Raw genomic sequence first — 23,372 nt, forward strand, 5'->3', positions numbered from 1 at the left:
GGTCAAAAAAGAGGCACACTTCGAATAAACCGATATGTCTTAACTGGACTTAAATGGCGCGGCGCAGAGGGCTAGAATATAAGCGCTCCCCCTTTTCCGAAGTCGTGATCAAGCGATAACTGCACATTTGTTCGATGTGAACATGCTGCGACAATAGTTTTGAAAATAATTACTGCAATAAAGATGCTACAGGCTACGAATCGACCCGCTTCTGTTGATTTTGGCTCTTCGCTTGGTCTCCCCATCTTTCTCGGCAAGTGGGCGTTGCTGAAATGACGAAAGAAGGTGTACGAAAAAATAACTTGCCACCGGCAGAATCCGAACCTGCAACATTCGAATAACGCGTCCGACATGACCACTGAGCTATGGTGGCGATCATCCCCCCCCCCGTCCACTTTAGAGGGTGTAAATGTTCATTTAAACGTGTGAGTGTCCGGAAGCACCAACTGTTGCCATTACGATTAGTGTGGAAGACTTTTTAGCTTGTTTGACGTGACGTAGTACGTGATCTTATTACGAGAAGGCAGCTCACGAATAACCTGACGCATACCACCTCAAGGCATCAAGTTTGCCACAACAAGACCCTTGCTACGAATGAAAGAAAGTGTAAATTTAGGGGTTTTTTATTGTTGGACACAATATTTACGAAAACTAACGAATAATTTCACCAAGAAATGTAGAGGCCATGTTATCAGAAGTTATCTTTGCATCACTTTTTTTTCCACATTTACATTACGATTGGGTATTGTAAAAAAAAACGCAATTGTGCTATTCCTCTATGTATGTCGCCATCCCTTGCAAATAGCGCTGTGCCATGTTTTTTTCTTTATTTCTGTGCAGAACTTCCACTTTCTGGTGTATAAATTCTTAATGATAGTCACAACCCTGTTGGACAGTGCTTGGGTGGTAAGGTGCATTGTCAGGCCGTTGATTCTGCCTTTAGCCGTCCCGTACTTCGACATGTAATTTGTTGAAAACAAACGATCCAATTCAATTCAAGTACTTCTAATAACATCCCCTTTATTTCTTTTGGCATAACGGTCTGTTAGTTCTCAATCTGCGATTAGTTCTTTCAACTTTCGTGCTGACTTAACAGATTTTGGTATTGAATTCAGAACTTGAAATTAATACTTGAGTATTGTACTCTGTGCCTTTGTATTGCCTTTTCTGTGTTTTTATTATGACATGACGACACTTTTGCAAAAACAGAGTAGCTGGGTCCACGCACTGACAGTACCTCGCATGCGAATCGGAACTGTGGCCAGTGACTGCGCGGCCTTTATGACGGTCGATGTGGTCAGTGCCCGCATTTCACAACTCACCGACAAAGCACAATGCGTGCGTGTGACTGATGAGCCCGCACCTCGTAAGCCATATCGAGTTAAATATTGTGCAGCGGGTCACTCCTCTCCAAAATGAAGCTGCATTTTGTCAGTCTGAGCCATGAAAGTACCAACACGCCCACTCGTAGCGCAACGAAACCACACATGCACCAAACATTAAAAAAAAAGATACGCACAAACTCGACATGCAAAAATAAAGACGCGGCCGACGTCTACCGTGCAATTCCTACGGGCGTAAGCATGAACCAGGTTGGGCACCCGCTATGGTTATTGGGGTTGCCGAGTCCCGTTTGTAGTGAAAGCAAATGAGACAGAGGCCTCGAATAACAACAATTGAACACCATCGAGCTTTTCACTCACGTCGAAAGTCCGTGCCAGCGTCAGCCGTAACAACCACTGGAACATGACCGGCATGGCGGCAGCGTCCCAGCATCAGAGCAGCCACAATCCGAGTCCCCCTACGCAGTGCGCTGGCAACCGTTCTTGAATCGTGCCGCGCAACGCAACCGCGCACTTTGTGGCGCTATCTCGATTGTTCATTGATGCTATATACAGACAGACAGTGCGCGGGGTTGCCACGAGTTTAAACCCTAATCGTCCTCAGTATTTCCCGCGTGAGGCGCAAACGCACCTTCCAATTATGCGTGCGAAACACGCAGTGTCTATTAGCATATGTGGTCAGAAGCACCCAAATAAAGGTGAATGTTAATGTCATGGACAGACAGACAGACAGACGCGGCCAGCGGAGGATTCACGGTTTACCGATAATACCCTTCGAAGTTTTGCCCCACACATCTTCATTTAGTGCGTGGATATGCTGTGAATTTTTTTCTTTTTGCACTTGCGGGCTCTGGTGTTTGGTGAGAGCACTAGTCTGTTACGTAGTCGTGACGTACTTTCTGAAGCCAGACTTTGCGGATAGTCTTCTCTTAACTTTTTCTTTCTCTGTCATCACACCCATAGTTTTGGGTAAGACGAAATTTGTATTTAATTGATTGATTGATTGATATGTCGGGTTTAACGTCCCAAAACCGATATTCGTATAGGAGGGTAAGATGGTACACGAATACGACTCGCTAGCTCTGACGTGAAAAATGACGTCGTCAAACCCTTTCTGCCAGGCAAGTATGGAACATACCCATGCACCACGGCTCAGTATATGTGCCACAGGCGGGATTAGGAACTCGCAGTACTTCGTTTCGGTTTTATGCCTTCGATTAACGGAAAATTTATTTATTTTACATTTCTGTTCCGGAATGAAAAGCCCACATGCTCCGTAACGGTTTGTAACATTTTAATATTTCTACAAGGTAATTCGAAATAATGATGATGATATTGAATTTTCTGTGTAGGTACTTGCGCCACTCGTCAGAAAGTAGGACAGGGATACAACACTTCCCTAAAGGGGGGCTGCAACACTTTTTGAACATTGTCAAAAAATGCTGCTGATTTGTAGTAGAGGCTCTCAAGAACACACGAGTCAAATATAATAGCGCCGCACGTGGCCTGGAATTATCAATAAATATGAAAGTTAGCTAAAAATAGCTTTTTTTTCTCTTGACAGATGACAGAAGACGCTCGGAAATTCTTCGTAGGAAGTCCATCTATCAGCCATTGGCTGGTTTGAACATGGCGCGCTCGGTCGTTACAGATATCGCCGCAGGTGGTGACTTGTCCACGCATGCGCGTGCGATCACGCTGATAAAGCCACGCATTCAAAGAAAAAAAGAAAAAAAAACATGCTCAAGGTCACGAGGCGTGGGTAGCGTAGTTTCTTTGCCCCTACCATCCCTCCCTGCTTAGCTTCCAGCGTTTTCGTCGCGACGAGAGAAGATGCATTTGCGGCATGCAATAAATCTTCGTAACTCCACTCGCGCTGGAACGATTCTTGAAAATTGCGGCGTTGAATTCGTAAGAAATATGCTCTTCCAATGAATTCATTCCATGGTTACTAGAAAATTGTTTCAGGGCCCTTTTAACAGGATTGGAAATAACTGTACGGTTATTTTCTACAAATCAGCCCCACCGCGGTGGTCTATTGGCTAAGGTACTCGGCTGCTACCTTGCAGGGCGTGGGTCATTTTCCGGCCTATGGGGCTGCATTTTCGATGGAGGCGAAAAGGCTGTAGGCAAATGTGCTTGAATTTGGGGGCATGTTAAAGAGCCCGAGGTGATCTATATTTCTGGAGTCCTCCACAACGGCGCCTCTGAAAATCATATGGTTTTGGGACGTTGAACGCCACATATCAATCATTTTCTACAAATCAGCGCAAAGCAAGTAACTAAGTTTTGGTATTTCTTCCCTAAAAAAAGAATTCCACATAGGCCTTGTGGAAAGGCATTACTATTGGGTCATGTATAGCGCCGCCTCCTATGACATCTTTCTGACAATTGTAGGTCGTAAATTTTTTTTCAATTGTCACAGATTGCTCTGTCTGAAAAATTTAGGCGTTCATTAACAATATTACCATTTCTTTAGATTGTGAACCTACTTATTTCGAAGCTTCTGCTAGACATGTGTTGGAAATGTTTAGTTCATGCGCGTAGTGACTTGACTGGCCTTGCGAATACCTTTGTGACAATTCAAGTTTGCTTCTTGACTTATGCAAATAAAGGAATGTGAGAGGCCTGTGTTCGCAGGATGAACCAGGGTACAAATACCTGTCCTGTTCTACCACAGTACGCATTTGATGCTGGTGAATAGAAAAATCACGAAATTGTGTATGTTCGATGTGCTTAAAAAGTAATGTAATCACTGCAAAAATAATATTTTAGAAGCTTAAGGGATGGTGTGAAGAATTAATAACACCGGTCATCCCCACATCACTGATGTGCCCATAGCTAAAAAGATATTGAAAGAGATTAGGTACAGCAAGGCTACTTCACACATACAAAAAAAAAGAAACCTAAAAAGTGTCCTAAAGCACATCTGCTTCGAGCGCAACTAGGAACCTGTCCAAGATGTGTAGTAAGGTAAGCAACCGCCCATATGTCGGCGCTCAATAGAAAAACACACGTAGGTCACTGGTAAAGGTGTTGCAAACGTTGTATACAGAATAACTTTCACATGTGGGAAAGATTGTGTGAACCGTACTGGCCGCTGTTGCAATGAGATGCTTCGCGAACGCAGGTACAATGAAACAAGAGCCATCAGCAGCCATCTTGGAATTCACGGCAAACCGTGGGGCTGCAGTCCGGAATTCAGTAAATGTGACGTCTTAGCTACTGACTGGAACCAATTGACGATTGAAATAATCGATGCCCGCAGGATTGCAGTGTCACAAGATAGATGCATGTCTGGTGCATCCTTCGTTTCATTATCCGACAAAAAAATTGTGCATCTTTCTAATGACAAATCATGTTAGCTACTGCTATCAAGCGCTATACTGATGCTTGCATCGGTGTCCATATATCTTGCCCTTCGTTTTTTTTTCCTGTTCATCATATTGACAAAGGTTTGAGCTGGCAGTCCGCGCTACGTGTTGATGCATGCGAATTTTTACTGTCCTTGTCCTTCCAGTTGTTTCGCCTACCTGCTGGAAAAGGCCGCCTGTTCTCAAAGTTTAGCCTCGGGTATAGGAGAACGCGGTTCTTTTAAAACGAACTTCAGCGCCGAGATTGTTCTCTGTATTCGTTGGCACGCGTGACCGTCTCACAGAAAACCACTTGCGTTAATATAAACATCTCTGTTTGCCACTTTTCTTGTTTTAACGCAATTTCAGTACATCTTTAATACAGAATTCCTGCCTGAAATTCGTCCTAGCACTGTCTGCTCAGATATACCTTAGTGCTCACGTTGCTTGACCTTGGCTTTTCTGGATAGCTATGTTCTCACGTGAACCGTAAAACAATTACCTACATTGCTTTGAGTCCAGAACGAAGTATCAGATATGAAGTGTCCGTTACGTTTTCGTTAGGTAAATTTCTTTTTCGTTTTCTGTCAGTTCTGACACACTGCCACAGGTATGCTGGTATGTGCCACAGGACATTAACAGTTTTTCTACCTAGGGATGGCCAGAACAGCCATTGCAAATATTAACTCTAGAACGTTAAAAGCTGACATCGGCAGCGTTGACCCGACGAATTCAAAGAGTAAATAAATATCAATACCCCAGCTGTAACCAAACACGATAATTCTACATGGTAATCAAGTATTCTACAACACATTCATGACAGGTTCAAACACTCTCTAGAAAAATACACCATTGATGCGTAATTGATGTTGGTTAAACCGTAAACTGTGTGCAGTGCAGGTTGTACAATTTTATAGACAATACTTACGTACTCCCATGATACAGCCGTCAAGTCAGGATAATGTCTTTAAAGTTAAGCGCCATACACAGACATTAATTTATGTGGGATCAACCAGGAGGCGCAAGCATTACATATCCTAGAGATGATATGTAACGTTACCTACTTCCTTGGGAACATAAATCTTACATATAAGCTTGCCATATCAGTTGTTATCTAATATATACTCTAATATATACTCATATCTAATATATACTCATGTTGCGGTGGCATCGTTACGCAAGTGTCAAAATATGGTTGTCTATGACATATATGCCCACGTAAGAATGTTATATCAATGAATAATGTTTTGTTTATACAGTCACAAAAACTTAAGGGACCCTAAAACTTCGCCATTACGAGTGTAACGCGTTAGCGATATCCTGTTTCTAGTGCATACTTTAAACACTAAGTGCATGAAACTTTTTCGATTTTACTATGCATCCACTACGTGGCCTTAAGATAACAGGTGCCGTAGCAAGTGCCTTTTGTAGTGGGGTACCAGCTTTCAACCACAGACTCATTATTATAATCACATACTCTGACGCCCGTTGGCATCAAATGCTTGAACCACGCATTATTACTGCAGTAGTAGAGCATACGCACTAACGCGTATGCGCCTTCCAAAGAGAGCTAAAAACCCCGTGCTCTGATGGCGCGAGAACCTGTGCCGCCTTTGCCAGATTTTCCGTACGCCAATTTTACGTCGCGACCTCGTTGCGACTCCTCGGTTTGAATAAACATCATTGCACTGCAATATTTTGTGTTGAATTGTGAAGCATGTTTTTACGACGCGTGCGTTTTTGAAGCATGAAAGCTACTTTCACTGCATTTTCAAGCAGAACCGTTTTCACAAGCACATTTTTCTAGACGCGGCTGTCATTAAAGAAAAAAAAACGCTGCTAGGCGTGGCCATGTAGTAGAACATTCGTTTGCCACGCAAACGACCCCGGTTCGAGCCCCACTTACCTCTTGAAGTTTTCGTTTATTTTATTTGCATGGTTCTCGATTTCTCGGTCACTCATAAGATGATCATTTTTGTGCTCTAAAGAAAAAACGCCGACGCCGGAATTTCTGCAAAACGAGCTCTTCAACGCTATCACGTTAAAAGTGGCACGGTTAAAACGCTCTTCTCTCACAGCAACGTGCCCCAAAGAGAGTAACTGAGACAAAGAAGGAAAAAGAGCTTTTACGATTTCAGTAACACATTTATTAAATTCTCCGAAATTTCATAACACACTTGTTGAGCTAAGGTGAAGGTGTTCGCACAGAGCAGGAGGTATAGCATACACCGTTGCACATACAGCATTTGCATATATGTACACGATCAAAAAGCGTACAAAATTCACGCACCCACTTGCATCTCAGCACAATTATTGAACATTTCGCTTTCACGTTCAGTATTTGTCACACCCAAAGAACGGGACACCGTCGAATTCCTCATAGCAAAACCAGACGTGCCAATGCCCCAAATGGCACCACAAGTGCGCGCACTTTTCTATCTCAGCTCAAAGCCAGTTGGCGTAAAAATGCCAGGAATAGCTGAATTTTGTCAGAAAACACAACAAACGCATATAATCAATTCATGCTGTTACAGGCAATATACATGAGAGCACTCCTGAAGGTCTACAGGACGAATATTCCCAGCGAAACAGTGATCTACAGTATAAAACCTTGTATCAATGGATGCTCTAAAAGTCCAAATGTATCTTTCTAACCACCAGAGCTTGTTGCTACTCAGCAGTCCATGGTTTTAAATATAATTCTTCTTGCAACATGTGAGCTCCAGCTCCAGAATGTGTTCTACCACCTCCCGGGTGGTAATCCAATTATTTTTGAATGACGTCATGGCTCGTTCACCTGCACGCCAATGAGTCGACATCCACCGGCAAGTTCTCGAGCTCAAGGTCCGAGTTGGTATTTCATGCAGTACTTTAGAATAACCAGAAACTTCTCGTGGCTTCAGTTGGCAGCAGCCGTCATAGTGATGCAGTGCCATCTTGTTTTGACTCCGACAAGCTTGGTTTGAAGCCGGCAGAGGATATCCTCAGCTACGTGGTAGGTATATAGTTGTACATTGAAGTTGGCTATACGAAGCATTCGCGCGTAATTTGGGTAGCCGCACTTTTGTGACAATGGTACCAGAAATGCTATAGGCTTCGACTCCTTAGTCTGAAGCTGAGTTTAGTGCAAGTTACACTTGACAATTGAAGCAAGTGTACATAAAATACATTGTAGAGTGGCACCGGGTCCGGCACAACTGGTAAAAAAACACATTGTAGCTCTACAATGCATATATACAACGCGATGACTATAATTGTCTCTGGTATGATCGCATATTGCATTCAAACGATCTATCGCGTACATACTACAAAATGCACCATTGCAGTATACTGTCGAAATAATTATACATTGATATTGTAGACTTTCCCAGTAGTTGGAGGTCAATAATGTTGCCCTTGCATGAAGCCAACTAGTAAATCATCTTCTATGCGTCATAATAGCATTGGAGCTTGAAGAAGAACCAACTGCCACCATTTTTTAGTGGTTACAGTGCTGAACCGAAGGGCGCGGGAGAGCAACCCGGCCTAAGGGGTTCTGCTTTCGATGCAGACGAGAATGCTTTCGGCCCGTGTATGCAGAACCAGAGATGGCTGACATTAACCACGCCCTCCATTGCGCCATGCCTCACAATCATATCGTGGTTTCGGAATGTTAAACCCCTACAGTTACTATTCTATACAAAGCATGCCACATTCCAAAGTGAGTGACTAGAACAAAACACAAGGTCACCGGCTTGATTCATCAGTAGCCTTCAGGTGCAAAACTGAAGGCAAGCACGACGATGCACTTAGATTTAGGTGCACGTTAAAGAACCCTGAAGGGCTCGGCTGTCAACTTCACATATGGGCGGAACAGCACGCCAAAAATAATAACAAAGCCTCATTAAATGCGGTACATTCTCCTCGTGTTCTGGCGGACAGCAACGAGGACTTCCTCCAGCGGGATGCCTCGCATGGCCGAAACCTGCTTGGCCACGTGGATGGCCATCCCTGGATGGGATTTGCATGAGACGGTTGGACTCCTGCGAGTCATGAATGAAGGCACATAAGCAACTCGTCCCACCACCTGGCGTTATTTGCCTATAGGAAACAGCGTTGTTCCATAATAGAAATAGTATTCATCCGTAAGCTATACATAAGTTCAGACCAAGTTTCATGACGGCGCCATTTCCAGGTGGTTGAAGTGGAAAAAAAATATTGTGAAATTTACTGTTCACCAATATTGAATCTATAGATTTCGCAGGGGTAAAAGTGCTACACAAATCTGGGTCGATCTGACCTGCTGCGTCAAGCTGCGCCTAATGGGCAATTTGCACGTGCCACGCCAAATTTAGTGGAGTTTTATCATTGACCGAGCAACACGCGTGGTCTATACATAAAGGACACAGCCACGTCCACATCGAATGCACTTCACTCACATCGTATATCAGTTAATGCATGATGCTTGTGTGACGGGAACAAAATGAATACATCTTGTTAAAGCGGCCTTTGTGTGCATACGTCATTATGCGAATCTATATAGTTTTAGCAGCAAAACACTTAGTCAAACTCAAGGTGTAAGAAAAATATTTAGGTGTGGACACTCTCCACCAGCCCTGACGCAGAGCGCGTCCAGATAATGTTCGGCTCCTTTATTGTGGCAGGCTTTTCAATGCTTCATGAGACTACGGTGCCTGGAGAGCGCTTTGCGAATTTCCAGACATTACCCTAAGTACATGAAAAAAAATCTCAGCCTTGACCATTGCTAATCAATATTTAGCTTTTTAATTTTTTCGGCAATGCTGCTAAACACAAGCCCTTTGTTGGTAGATTATATTGGACCACATAACAAGATAGTGCCACTCAAATAAACAAACGCATGAGCGGCCACCTTGCACGATGATGTGGGTGGTGAAGCCCTCTAAGTGAAACTTTCAATTAAGTTCCTTAGCGTGTTTCACAGACTCGTTTCAGTGTTAGACTACACCTGCAAATTTCGCTGATAGTTTTGGGCTATTTTACGAGAAACGCGGGGTATTGTTTGAATTGACTAACAGAACTTGCGCTATTCATGGGAAATACTGTCTTCAGTTAAAAGTGAATATTTCACTTACGCTCTTTGGGAGGAAGTAGGGTGCATCCGTCTCCAACAGCAGGCGGTCCAGGGGGATCCGGCGGCCAACCTCGCCAAGCGGTCCAGCGCTGTGGAACCCCACCAGTGGAGTGAGGCCCAAGAACAAGTTTGGAAACGTGTCCATCCACTGCTGGGCCTCTGACCATCCGCCGGTGAAGCAATGCCGGTGGATGGGCCAGTCCGTTGGCATCTCCTGGTTGGTGCAACAGAATAACCAGAATATTTGTAGGCACATGCGTGGACCTTGATCACACGTGTGATCACCACACAACTCTTTGGAATGGCGTGCACAGAAATGACAATTGATGAAAGTTCCCAGGTACGTTAAATGCTTCTTGTGAATAGCAAGCAGGAGCAGTGCGACTGCGTTATCTAAACACGCAACTGCCCTTAATGACCATACCTGCTCCACAGGTCATTCCTGTAACAGCCTTCCCAAAGAAACACCACCAAAACAGCAGATAAATGTAAGAAGTTATTCAGATTTTTAGGTTATTTGATACAACTTGGACTACGCAAAAAAAGACGATAAAATATTACTACTAGGATAGGTTGAGTTATACCACTCCCTCGTTCACACTGTGTGGTTCGGTTAGCGTTCACTAAAAGCAGGAATAAAAAATCTCTAGCTGGATGATTCTTAAGTGCGCATGCGAAGTTGTGCATTACACTCGAAAGAATGGAGGGAATTTATCCCCAATTTTATTATACCTTTCTGAATGTTTGTCAGATATTTGTTGCCCTCGCTCTAAAGCCATGAAAAAGTGCGCATAGCTGAGAAAAATGGTACCTAAATACAAGTAATCTTCATTTGGCAAGTACGAGTGCCAGGAGAGGAAATAGGAAAAGAGTAGATGGCAGTACCTTTTTTTATGGCATTCTAGGCAGTCATGAGCTATGGTGCTATAATGCTATTTACTAGGGCTATGAGCTGTGACTGTAGAATTTTTAAATCAACAGTTACGTGTGTATTTTGTTGTGCTTCGCTATTGTACTGATCGAATCGACCACTGTTATATATTCAATAACCACTGAGCACACAAAAATTAAGGCTTAATTTTCTCGCTGTTACTATACGCTTAGAGGTGCGTTAAACAACCTTCATACGCGAGAGAGGAAGTATGTACGATATTCAGCTCACTGAATCCAAAATCAGTGCATATTTAGCAGCAGGATTTCATCTTGTCACTTAGCACCATGCGATACACTCCTTGCAGCTGGCGATAACTGATCGCGTACAGTGTGCGGCACCCCAAGTGGCTTGAGGTGAAGCATATTTTTAATTATAACTGCTGCAAGAAAGCCGCCGTACCTCTTTGAGGATCCGCAACGTGTCCTGCGAGGCATCCCTCGAGTGGATGACCAGCGGGAGCTTGCCTTTGCTTGCCAACTGTAGCTGGCGGCGGAAGACGAGCTGCTGGAGTTTGTGGCCGCAATTGTTGCTGAAACGAACAAATGTTCATTGAAGTGATGCGGGATAACAGAACACGGTACAAATTACGAGAGTCTTTGGTAACTGCAGAGGTGATCTTAATGATAGGCCTAATTGCATTCTTGTGGATACTGAATCTTAATAGGAATCATGGAACTCTTATGGGCTCTCGTAATGGTAAAAGCAGTCTTTTTAACACTGCTTGAAAAGATGATATGCTTCTGTAATCATTGGTTTAACAGCGTGCTATCAGAATTTTGAAGGCTCTATATTCATTCCGTGAAAGCGACAGCTCTTTTTTGCACCTTGTCGAACAGAATTGATATATTGATTGGTATGTGGGGTTTAACGTCCCAAAACCACTGTATGATTATGAGAGACGCCGTAGTGGAGGGCTCCGGAAATTTAGACCACCTGGGGTTCTTTAACGTGCACCCAAATCTGAGCACACGTCCTACAACATTTCTGCCTCCATCGGAAATGCAGCCGCCGCAGCCGGGATTCGAACCCGCGCCCTGCGGGTCAGCGGCCGAGTACCTTAGCCACTAGACCACCACGGCGGGGCGTTGTCGAATAGAAGTAAAGCTTGAAAAAAAAAGCGGGCTAATCTGTGGTGTATTAACTGCAGCTAACACGGACGTAACATATGCGAAACGTGTGCAATTTAACAAGAGAGATGTAGCAAGTCCAGTGAACCTATCATCAGGAAGGACAAAATTAATCACTGCACAACATAACTGATCACAACGGATGTATTGCACAGGTGACAGGCACAATAAACAATGAAAATGAAAGAGACGTGTAGTACATGACTCTAAATTGACCACTTCATGTGAGTACTGCTCATTTTATGTACGCCCATTGACGTGCGAATAACGCTTACGCCTTATACAACAGCTTATGGGTCAGTTCGCTAAATGTAAGTTCTATAGCTCCTTCCAGAATCAAGCTGCATTGCCAACATTTGATGAAACCTGGAAGAGATCACTCACTTGGAAGAATAGTCCAGACCTATCTCTCCAAGCGCGACCACCTTCGGCTGCTCCAGCGCATCGATCATCGCGTCCTCGATGTCTTCGTCATACAGTTTGGCCATGTGGGGGTGACACCCGAATGCACCCCAGATTCCCTTCTCCGCAAGAAGGCCTCGCCAGACGTTCCGCTGCGTGTGCAGACGATGAAGCAGTGTCAAATTTATGTTGTCAGGAGGCGTGTGTGAAAGAAGCTGCAACCATTAGGATCACATCTTAACATAGTGCGAATATTTTCAGTACGTGTGCGCAGTATCTTTCGTGAGTTGTAAGACACGTTTCCAACAATGGGCGTATGTACAGAGCCTCACTTGAAGCAATACACTGTGTTGATTAAACTCCTGTTTATAAACGTTCTCGTAAATTGGCCGCTTAGCCGCTCCGGACTGTTAATCAACTTCGCAGTGTGCATCGTCGGATTCGAAGATATATTCCTGACGGAAGCTTACCAGACTTACTACCCCCACATATGTGCGTGCGTGTATGCTTCGATCAATAAACATCGCAGCTGAGAGTCAAATAACTCGGAGAAAACAAGAGATGAAAGGTGCCTATGTTTAGTTTTCATTATCGCTAGACAATCACGGCGTGTTATTTAAAACTCTGTCATTCCGACGGTAAATATTCAAACAACTCTGCTCATATGTGTTGTCTGCAGAAGATTGTGGACGAGCAATTCATGCGGAAAATGTGCGCGCACGGTACAGCGACCGCCAAGCAGCGCTGGCGAGACGGCTGTTGGCATCGCGCTGCACGCAACTAACCAGAGGATAATAAAGTCCACGCTATCGCTGACTATTTCAATGAAATTGTCAGTTGTTGTTTAGTATCAGATCGCTGTGGAGAAGCGCACATGTGCATCTCGGAAATCCCACAGTGTCATTGCTGTCGCTATCTCAGTCGCTGCGCATATGCCAGACCATGTATAGTTTCGAAATACTACTGGATATATATGTGGGATTTAACGACCGTAAACCACCATATGATAATGAGAAACACCGTATCGGAGGGCTCCGTAAATTTTGACATCCTGGTGTTCCTAACGTGCACGCAAATCTGAACACACTGGTCTACAGCGTCTCTGCCTTCGAAATGCTCCTAGACGTCGCCACTGCGCGCTATGAAACGATCGTGGGAGAGTTTCAGCCGAATATTTTTTTTTCATCGACATTTCACCGTTTCACCGAACTCCCTTGAATGAATCAAAATACAAAACTGGATATAGAAGTGGCCGCGTCCTTCCTGTAGCCAATGCTCTGTGTTGCTCGGTCGACGATAATCGGCTATATTTGACAATTTTTACACTTCCAATCTGCAAGTATCGCGAAAATTGCCGTTTATGCGCAGTGTGGCGCAATTGTTGCCGCACTACCACCCCTGCATGCGCATAGAAGGCGACTGTGTTGACGTTACGAAGTGCTGCTAAATATACCTACTAAAATGAGGCGCTTTAGAGTGGCACTCTTTTATAAAACAGGAGAGCGGTCAAGACACGTCAAGTGGTAATGGCGGAACCAGTCTGAGTACCCAGCCAGCCAAACGTCGTCTTCTTCACCGACTGAGTCATACCCCCTGCCTTTCTGAGTAGCACTCATCTTCTTCACTACATTTTCCTCCCCTCCGGAAAAGAGCCATCCTGGCGACTCGTGGGCAGGAGACAATAGAGGGATCATAATATGGTTTTAGGCGGTCTATGTGGACGGTCTCACGTCCAGGGCGTCGTCGATCATGGGGCTGCTCTAGCGGCTCGACGATGTAATTGACGGGTGAAGTTTGCTTAACCACACGGTAAGGGCCGTCATACTTGTACGTCAGTTTCGTTGAGAGACCAGGGCTGGTTGAAGGGATGCGAAGCCAGACAAAGTCATCTAATGCATAAGAAGCCGGAGGCGTCGGGCTATCGCGGTGGTGTTTCTGGCGTTGCTGTTCAGCACTTGTGAAGGAGCGGGCAAGCTGACGACACTCTTCTGCGTATTTAGCAGCTTGTGACATCGTCGTCGACTCAGCAACATCCGGGTGGTAACGAAGGATGGTGTCTAGCGTGCAAGAGGGCTCGTGACCATAAAGGAAGAAGTATGGAGAGAAACCAGTGGTTGTCTGGACAGCAGTATTATACGCGTATGTTACAAAAGAGAGAATACTGTCCCAGTTGGTGCGATCGGTTGTGACGTACATTGACAGCATATCTCCTAATGTACGGTTGAATCGTTCTGTAATGCCATTAGTTTGAGGATAATGGTGCGATGAATGACTTGGCATTCCTTGAGATGCAATTCGACGGCGTCCGACAAAACACACGCCCTCGGTCACTCAGGAGTTCGCGTGGTGCACCGTGACGTAAAATGATCTGATGCAATATGAAACGACCGACGTTACTGGCTGACGCAGACGAGAGTGGTGAAGTTTCTGCGTAGCGCGTAAGGTGATCGATAGCGACGATTACCCAGAGATTTCCAGCCGGTGTAATCAGAAGAGGTCCATACAGATCGATACCAACACGGTCAAACGGTCGGGCAGGACAAGGTAAGGGTTGTAGTGGAGCTGGAGAACTTGGAGTGGGATTCTTCCGGCGTTGGCAAGCGAGACAGGAACGTACGTAGCGACGAACGAAGCGATACATTCAACGCCAGTAGTAGCGGTAGGACAGGCGGGTGTAGGTTTTTAACACTCCAGCATGGGCGCATTGTGGGTCGGCGTGAAAGGAGGCGCATATGTCTGAGCGGAGACGACTGGGAATGACTAGGAGCCATTTGCGTCCTTTGGAGAGATAATTCCGTCTGTATAGCAAACCATCTCTGATAACGAAGTGCTGTATTTGACGGCGCATACCTCTAGGGATATTTTGTGAGGGAGCTCGACTCAACAAGTTGATATGTGAAGCGATCCAAGGATCTTTTCGTTGCTCCTGTAGCATGTCGCTGACACTAAGTGCAGATACGTTGGGGGCAGGCGAAGACGGCGACTTGTCACTACATCGTAGAGGTGATCGGAACAAAGCGTCTGCGTCGGAATGTTTTCGGCCAGATCGGTAAACGACGTCAATGTCGTACTCTTGTAGCCGAAGCGGCCAACGGGCGAGCCGGCTGGTGGGATCTTTTAACGAGGAGAGCCAACATAATGCGTGATGATCTGTAACCACGCTGAATGGGCGCCCGTTAAGATAGGGTTGAAACTTGCCTATGGTCCATATGATGGCTAGACACTCTTTTTCGGTGAGTGAATAGTTGGCTTCTGCTTTTGTGAGTGCACGGCTGGCGTAAAAGACGACGGACTCATCAAATCCAGGTTTACGCTGGGCGAGCACAGCACCGAGGCCAACTCCGCTAGCATCCGTGTGTATATCCGTCGGGGCAAGAGGATCAAAATGTCGCAGTATAGGAGGTGACGTAAGAAGGTGGCGGAGTGTGGCAAATGCATCATCACAAGCTGACGACCAACTAGAAAGGTCGGTGTTGCCGGCAAGAAGGTCAGTCAAGGGCGATATGATGGAGGCGAAGTTGCGAATCAAACGACGAAAATATGAACATAAACCGAGGAAGCTGCGAAGTTCCTTTAAGGTCTTCGGCTTAGGAAAGTCGGCAACGGCACGAAGTTTCGTTGGATCCGGAAGAATGCCATCTCTAGATACAACATGTCCCAAAATTAGGAGTTTTTGAGCGCCGAAGCAGCACTTCTTCAAGTTGAGCTGTAGACCGGCGGAGGTGAGGCAAGTAAGCACTGTCTCGAGCCGCTGAAGATGCGTTGAAAAGTCGCTTGAAAATATATCACGACATCGTCTAAATAACACAGACATGTCTGACATTTCAGGCCACGGAGGATGTTGTCGATCATGCGCACGAAACTGGCAGGCGCATTGCAGAGCCCGAATGGCATGACGTTAAGTTCGTATAAGCCATCAGGGGTAACAAAAGCCGTCTTGGGGTGATCAGCCTCAGTCATGGGAACCTGCCAATAACCTGAACGCAGATCTAGTGACAAGAAGAACTCTGTGCCTTGTAAGCAGTCATGGGCATCGTCTATGCGAGGTAGCGGGTAAACATCTTTGCGCGTGATCTTATTCAACCGGCGGTAGTCGACGCAGAATCTTATTGAGCCATCCTTTTTCTTGACTAGAACAACTGGGGATGCCCAAGGGCTGTTAGAGGGCTCAATAACACCTCGCTTCAACATGTCGTCAACTTGTTCCGCAATTATGCGACGCTCAGATGCCGATACCCGATACGGACGCTGACGTAAAGGAGCGTGAAGGCCAGTGTCAATTTCGTGAGATACTGTGGAAGCACGGCCCTAAGTCAGTTGCTGGTGGTCGAAGCTGGCGCGGAAGCGCTCGAGGAGGGCGATGATATCGGCGCGCTGCTGGGCCGTAAGGTTGGTGTCGATGCAGCGCGAAATTGCGTCGGTGAATTATGGGGAAGAGGATGACGCGCAGCTATCAACAGTGTCAATAGGTAGCGTAGTCGAGTGGTCAGTAACTACACGTGCACTCGAGGGATCAATGTCATCGGCAAAGCCCAAGCACTCTCCGCACAGTAACTTGGGAGGCGAGGGAAATGGATTTGAAACATAAATTGCACTTGATGCATCGTGAACATTCAGAACGGCGAAAGGAATCAGGAAGCACTTGCGGCGAACAGCGGTTTCTGAAGGCGTAAAAAGAACAGTTGAGCCACTAGAGACGTCACAGGAAAGCTGAACTATGGCGGACGAGAACGGGGGTATTGAAGTGTCGGCGGCAACGAAAACTTTTGCAGGTGAAAGGGACGAGTCGAGTGAAGCAGCGTCGCATAACGGCGTGAACTCCACTTCGGCGCGAGCACAGTCGATGACGGCATGATGAGTGCAGAGAAAGTCCCAGCCTAATATAATGTCATGGGAACACTGCAGAAGCACTACAAACTCGATGACATAAATATCGTCAGCAATAGCGACACGTGCTGTGCATGCAGCAAAAGGGCGAATTCGTTACTCACTCGAAGTGCTCAAAACGAACTCGTGAAGAGGCATTGTGACTTTTTTTAGTCGACGGCAAAGTTTTTCAGTCATTACAGACACTGCGGCGCCAGTATCGACCAATGCAAAAACAGGTATACCTTCAACAGAGACAGCAACGAAGTTGGACGGCGAAAAACAAGGTCTTGTGGAGTTCGAAAGATCCGCAGTTCTTGCCCCCGAAACTGCGGCTCCTAGATTTCCTCAGGGACAGGGCAAGGTCGACGTAGCATAGGGGAAAGGGAACGGCGTTGACGTGAAGGCGACCGGTGTCTGTTGAAGTTCCGGCGAGGTGAAAATGTGTCCATGGCCGCAGTCTCGCCAGATACACCAGGCTATGGTCGTTGTGGGAAATCATAATTGTTGGGCCTGACGTCGTCACGCAGGAAAAACTCACGGCGTCGACAAAATCGTGCCACGTGACCCGCAATTCCCCAGGCGAAGCATATGGAGCGGTTGTCTCGAGTGCGCCAAGGGTTTTGAAAGCGCGGAGGTGGTGGTCGGGAGAAAGGACGGGCAGCCTGGTACATAGGCTCAGTCGGTACGACAAAGGGGCGCGTAGACGTGGGCGTTCGCGACAACGAAACGTGGCCGTTCGCGACAGGCGGACGTCGGGTTCCGTTCAGTGCTTCGGCATAGGTAAATGGAGCAGCCACAGGTGGTGCGTGAGCTGTTGGTAGCGCCTCGGACACTTGCTCCTGGACTACTTGCTGTATTGATGGCGCTAAAGAAGATGGGGCACCTTCGGAAGTATAAGGCACGAGGGACAACAGGAGTGCGACCTCCTCTCGTCACACAAAGTGGTGTGGTCTATAGCAGTGCCAGCCGACGTTAACGCGGAGATTGTTACACATGGCGCACTGGCATGACGAGTGGTGTCACGCTGTTTCCAGAGCTCATCATAGCTCTGACAAAGTTGGATCACTTCCGCTACCGTTTGCGGGCTTTTGGCGACAAGCATCTGAAATGCGTCGTCAGTCACGCCTTTCAAGATGTGTTTGGTCTTCTCGGCTTCTGTCATGGCCGAGTTGACACACCGGCAAAGGTCGACCACATCTTCAATATAACTGGTGTAATTCTCACCATTCTGCTGAGCCCAAGTACGCAAGCGCTGTTCGGCCCGTAGTTTGCGAAGCGCTGGACGGCCAAACAAGTCCGCGAACGCCGTTCGGAAGGCCGACCAGGTGGGGAGGTCTCTCTCGTGATTACGGTACCACAGACTGGCGACGTCGGTCAAACAAAATTGGACGACAGTAAGCTTGTGTGCATCGTCCCACCTGTTGTGCTTACTCACCCAGTCGTATTCGTCGAGCCAGTCTTCCACGTCTTTGTCATCGGTTCCACTGAAGATAGGCGGATCGCGTTGCCGAAAGGAGCCGAGACAGACAGGAGCTGCAGTAGATGGAGCCGAGGCGGCCGCCTGCTGATTGTCGTCCGTGGACATTGTAGCAACTGGAGGTAACGTACGGTTTCGCAATTCCAGGATTAGGCGTTACCCAGCACCTCCACCAATTAAAACGAGGCGTTTTAGAGTGGCACTCTTTTATAAAACAGGAGAGTGGTCACGACACGTCAAGTGGTAATGGCGGAACCAGTCTGAGTACCCAGACGTCGTCTTCTTCATCGACTGAGTCATACCCCCTGCCTTTCTGAGTAGCACTCATCTTCTTCACTACACTACAAATACACTTAAAACAGAAATTAAACATTCGCATATCGTTTCCATGATCATTTGTTTACAGGTGAGTAAGAATGCCACAGCAACATGGATATTGTCAACAGCAGAAGCGGTAAGCTGATATGAAGGAGTGATGCTCGCTAGGATGGTCGCCCTAGACGGTGTTAAATAAATCAACTTCAGCGCATGGGGCTTGGTTACAATTGTCGTTAACCCAACGTGACGGCTGTGGCATTGAAGTACACATGTAATGCTTATGAAATTGGATAGATAGCGAGCACTGCAGCGACAATGGATGTCTCACGAACACAAGGGTCTATTTGAGAAATAGTTTCAAGTCTTAGCGTGGGTCTGTAATAGCACACTTGATAACCCCCGAAAATTCTCAGGTTGTATTGCTGCTGGGACTCTCGGACGTTTTCTTTTTGCATTCGTCGTGTCAATGCTACCAATGTCAGTTTTTTTATATATTTTTCATTCCTAACGCTTTCAATTTTCCCATGTCTGTTCTCACCGTTCCTGGGTAGTTGTAAACTCTCAATCACCTGTGGCACACTACCACATACCTGTAGCGCATACTCGCCCGCGAGTACCTGACACTTGTCTGGTGGAAGGGTTTGACAACGTATGCGAATGGATTGTGACATAATTTATGTCATGATCGGCCAATCATTATCTATCTATATCTATCTATATCTATCTCTATCTCTATCTATCTATCTATATCTCTATCTCTCTCTCTCTCTCTCTCTCTCTCTATATATATATATATATATATATATATATATATATATATATATGTGTGTGTGTGTGTGTGTGTGTGTGTGATGGTATGAGATATGGCACAACGGGAGCGTTGTCAACAAGGATAAATATATTTATTTCCCAACAGTTTCGGGAGGGGTCCTCCCTTCATCAGGGGATGAGTTATACTGACATGAGCTTCCAAACTTCGTTGCTGCCGCGTCCCTCTCGCCTTGAAAAATGTTTGCGAGAGTGAGAGGGAACTAGAAAAAGGAAAAAAAGGGGGGGCGGAGAAAAAAGACGAAAAAGAAAAAGAAGGAAAAGAAAGAAAGTAAAAAAGAGGAAGAACCACTGTCAACACTGAGAACGAAGCCAACTGTCCGTCTACATCCACATACGGTTCATATCACGTGCTGTTCAGTTCTTGACGGGTGTCGGGCCACCCAAGATTGTCGCCGCGGTGCCGGGAGGGTCCGTGACGGCGTGCATAAAGAAAGGGGTTTCCCCGTAATGGGTCGGTCGGCGGGCGGCGTGCGTAAAGGAAGGAATTCCCGTTAATGGGTTGGTCGGCTATTTACCTTTAATCTTCCTCCGTTTAAGGTAAATAGCCAACCGACCCATTAACGGGAATTCCTTCCTTTACGCACGCCGCCCGCCGACCGACCCATTACGGGGAAACCCCTTTCTTTATGCAAGCCGTCACGGACCCTCCCGGCACCGCGGCGACAATCGTGGGTGGCCCAACACACGTCAAGAACTGAACAGCACGTGATATGAACAGTATGTGGATGTAGACGGACAGTTGGCTTCGTTCTCAGTGTTGACAGTGGTTCTTCCTCTTTTTTTACTTTCTTTTCCTTCTTTTTCTTTTTCGTCTTTTTTCTCCTCCCCTTTTTTTCCTTTTTCTAGTTCCCTCTCACTCTCGCAAACATTTTTCAAGGCGAGAGGGACGCGGCAGCAACGAAGTTTGGAAGCTCATGTCAGTATAACTCATCCCCTGATGAAGGGAGGACCCCTCCCGAAACTGTTGGGAAATAGGTATATTTATCCTTGTTGACAACGCTCCCGTTGTGCCATATCTCATACCTTCACGAAGACTAACTGGCCCATTGAATTATTACTCCCACTATATATATATATATATATATATATATATATATATATATATATATATATATATATATATATATATCCTACCGCCTAAGCTAGCCGGACAGCCCCGCCGCGGTGGTCTAGTGGCTAAGGTACTCGGCTGCTGACCCGCAGGTCGCGGGTTCAAATCCCGGCTGCGGCGGCTGCACTTCCGATGGAGGCGGAAATGTCGAGGCCCGTGTGCTCAGATTTGGGTGCACGTTAAAGAACCCCAGGTGGTCAAAATTTCTGGAGCCCTCCACTACGGCGTCTCTCATAATCATATGGTGGTTTTGGGACGTTAAACCCCACAAATCAATCATTAAGCTAGCCGGGCAGACAACTCTATCTATCCTATCTATCTAGGTATATCTATCTATCTCTAGCTATCTATCTCTACTTACCTATCTATCTGTCTGTCTCTGTCTATGAGACAGACAGACAGATAGATGGTAGACAGAAATGTGAAGCTCACTCGGACTCACTCCAGAAATATGTTATGCTCTGATAACTCAACTTTTTTCTCTGCTGTACTCAAGCTTAGCAACATATTACTCGGCTGAACCAAATACTTTTTTGAGGGAGCCCAGGTTATAGCCGACGCATGAATTCGGAAGCATAGAATTAGCTTGAATAACAACTCTGTTTGTTGAACGCCCCAGATAATCGGTGGTCACCAAATTGCCTTTGTATCTTGTTTCTTTAAGTACAAGTTATCCATGGTCTGACTATAGTAATGACATTTTTACTTAATTAGTGACTCACACCAGATACTTTTATCAAGAACATCCGACAAGAGAGATTGCAAGTGTATTATGGTAATCAGTCTCTCCTTAACTATGTCATATTGCGATGGCACATGATTGCTTGTGTATATAGGCATGTGTAAATAGATTTCACCATACACGTAAGCTGATATCAGGTGGACGGTAATGCTGAGATAAGTAGACGCTTCTGAGTTCCTAGTAGTAATCAGGCTTCCCTATTTTATCACAAAAAGCCACATACCTTCTTGAAAGTCTCCGGATAGCAGAAAACAGCCACGCACCCTTCGTAGTTGAGGGGGAACGTGGCCTGGTGCTTCTTCCGGAACTCGGAAAACGTGCCGTGGTGCCTGGTTTTTCGGAACAGGAAGTCCAGGTGGCAGTGGGTGTCAACGAGGCCCACCGACGAGGACACCGAGTAAGGCCACTGCTTGGCAACGTGGTCCATGGCAGAGAGGTTGGGTTCCTGTGTACGATCGAATGATGCGATGCGATTTTCGTCGTGTTAGGTATATACAGTTCTTAGTACCGTATAGACCACCTCTGAGAAAAAGCCAGACTTAGTTCTGTACGTGCTGTCGCTTTTCTAAGTGATTATCGTAACTGGGCTGAGTGGCATACCAATAGGATAACAATGCGGTTATGTTTCGCGGAATACTCTAAACCATTGTGTGTCGAATAAAAAAGTGAATTGCACATAACTTCCAAATACGTCACATCGATCCACTGAGGCATACATCCTCGGCCTATGGGCCGCCTTCACTGAGCACATGGTACCAGACGACACCGACTCATGCTGTGCGGCTCTCGTATTAAAGCGATAACGTTTCGGCGAGCTCCTTTCGCAGAAATTGCGGCGTTGGTGCCGTCGGTTGTGAGCGACAAATCACCATATTGTGCGTGACCGAAAAATCGAGAAGGATGAAAAAAAAAATGTGGTTGATGGGGACTTGAGTGTTTTGGAGAAGCTCAGAGAGCAGGAATAATGCTGTTTTGGAGCAGCTTTGGTGAGTAAAAGGGGAGTTTCAGAGCAGATTGGGAGCACCAAAAGGTGTTTTGGAGCAATGCAAGTTAGTGACGCAGCAATGTCGTAGGATGACATATCATCGTCAATCAATTTTTTTTCTCGAGAAAACATCTGATTCTGTTGACTAAACACTAAGTACTTAATAATGAGCTCACCAGACTTACGAACCAGGAGTATTTGTGTGTTGCCATTATTAAAGAACCACCGCTAACAAAAAAAAATAACTCTGAGAAAACAAGGGAAAAGTGATATGCTGATCTGTTGTTTTCACGACCGTTTGTTAATCTCAGAGCACTCCGCTTGTCGGAACTTTGTTATCCCCACGCTAGCTAAACACACTACTCTGCTATCATGAGATGATCGAGTTCACTGTCAGAGGCTAATCAGGAGATGATCGATTCTACGCGACCACTGCATGTTTCAACGAAACTGTCAGTTGTCGCTTAGTATCGAATCACTGTAAAGAACCATACACATTTATCGTGGAAAGCCAACAGCGTCTGTTTTGTGGTTATCTCGGTGACTGCGTATCTAACACCCAGTAATAGTTGGGAAATGCTCCTTGGCGTCGCCACTGCGCGCTGTAAAAGATCGTGCGAGAGTGCCAGCCTAGTCTTTTTTGCACTCCGGCAAAAAGGAAGAAACGCCCTTTTGGGAGAGAATGCGTACAGAACACGGAACCACCCAGAGTTATATTGTTGCAGTTCTATAGCGACAATGAGCGTAGAAAATCTGCTTAGAAATAAACTCAAAGGCTAGAGTCATGT

At 45.9% G+C, this 23,372-nt stretch overlaps 1 protein-coding gene across 1 annotated transcript; it reads right to left on the reverse strand.

Moving 5' to 3' along the window:
- Window positions 1-8,579: 8,579 nt before the first annotated feature.
- On the reverse strand, window positions 8,580-22,026 carry LOC142817565 (3'-5' RNA nuclease TATDN2-like). Its single transcript, XM_075894608.1, has 6 exons — window positions 21,823-22,026; window positions 12,234-12,403; window positions 11,122-11,251; window positions 9,790-10,002; window positions 8,976-8,994; window positions 8,580-8,686 (listed from the first exon to the last, which is right to left on the reverse strand). Exons 1-6 carry the CDS (start codon window positions 22,024-22,026, stop codon window positions 8,580-8,582), a joined length of 843 nt encoding a protein of 280 aa, XP_075750723.1.
- Window positions 22,027-23,372: the final 1,346 nt, after the last annotated feature.

This window comes from Rhipicephalus microplus, chromosome 5, assembly GCF_043290135.1.
Source record: "Rhipicephalus microplus isolate Deutch F79 chromosome 5, USDA_Rmic, whole genome shotgun sequence".
In the NCBI taxonomy this organism is placed as follows: domain Eukaryota; kingdom Metazoa; phylum Arthropoda; class Arachnida; order Ixodida; family Ixodidae; genus Rhipicephalus; species Rhipicephalus microplus.

Coding starts and splice junctions, on each gene's coding strand:
- LOC142817565 (XM_075894608.1), bottom strand. CDS start 22,026: ATGGACCACGTTGCCAAGCAGTGGCCTTACTCGGTGTCCTCGTCGGTG. Junction 12,404..21,822: donor ATCCGGAGACTTTCAAGAAG/GTATGTGGCTTT, acceptor CTGCACACGCAG/CGGAACGTCTGGCGAGGCCT. Junction 11,252..12,233: donor GGTCTGGACTATTCTTCCAA/GTGAGTGATCTC, acceptor TGTTCGTTTCAG/CAACAATTGCGGCCACAAAC.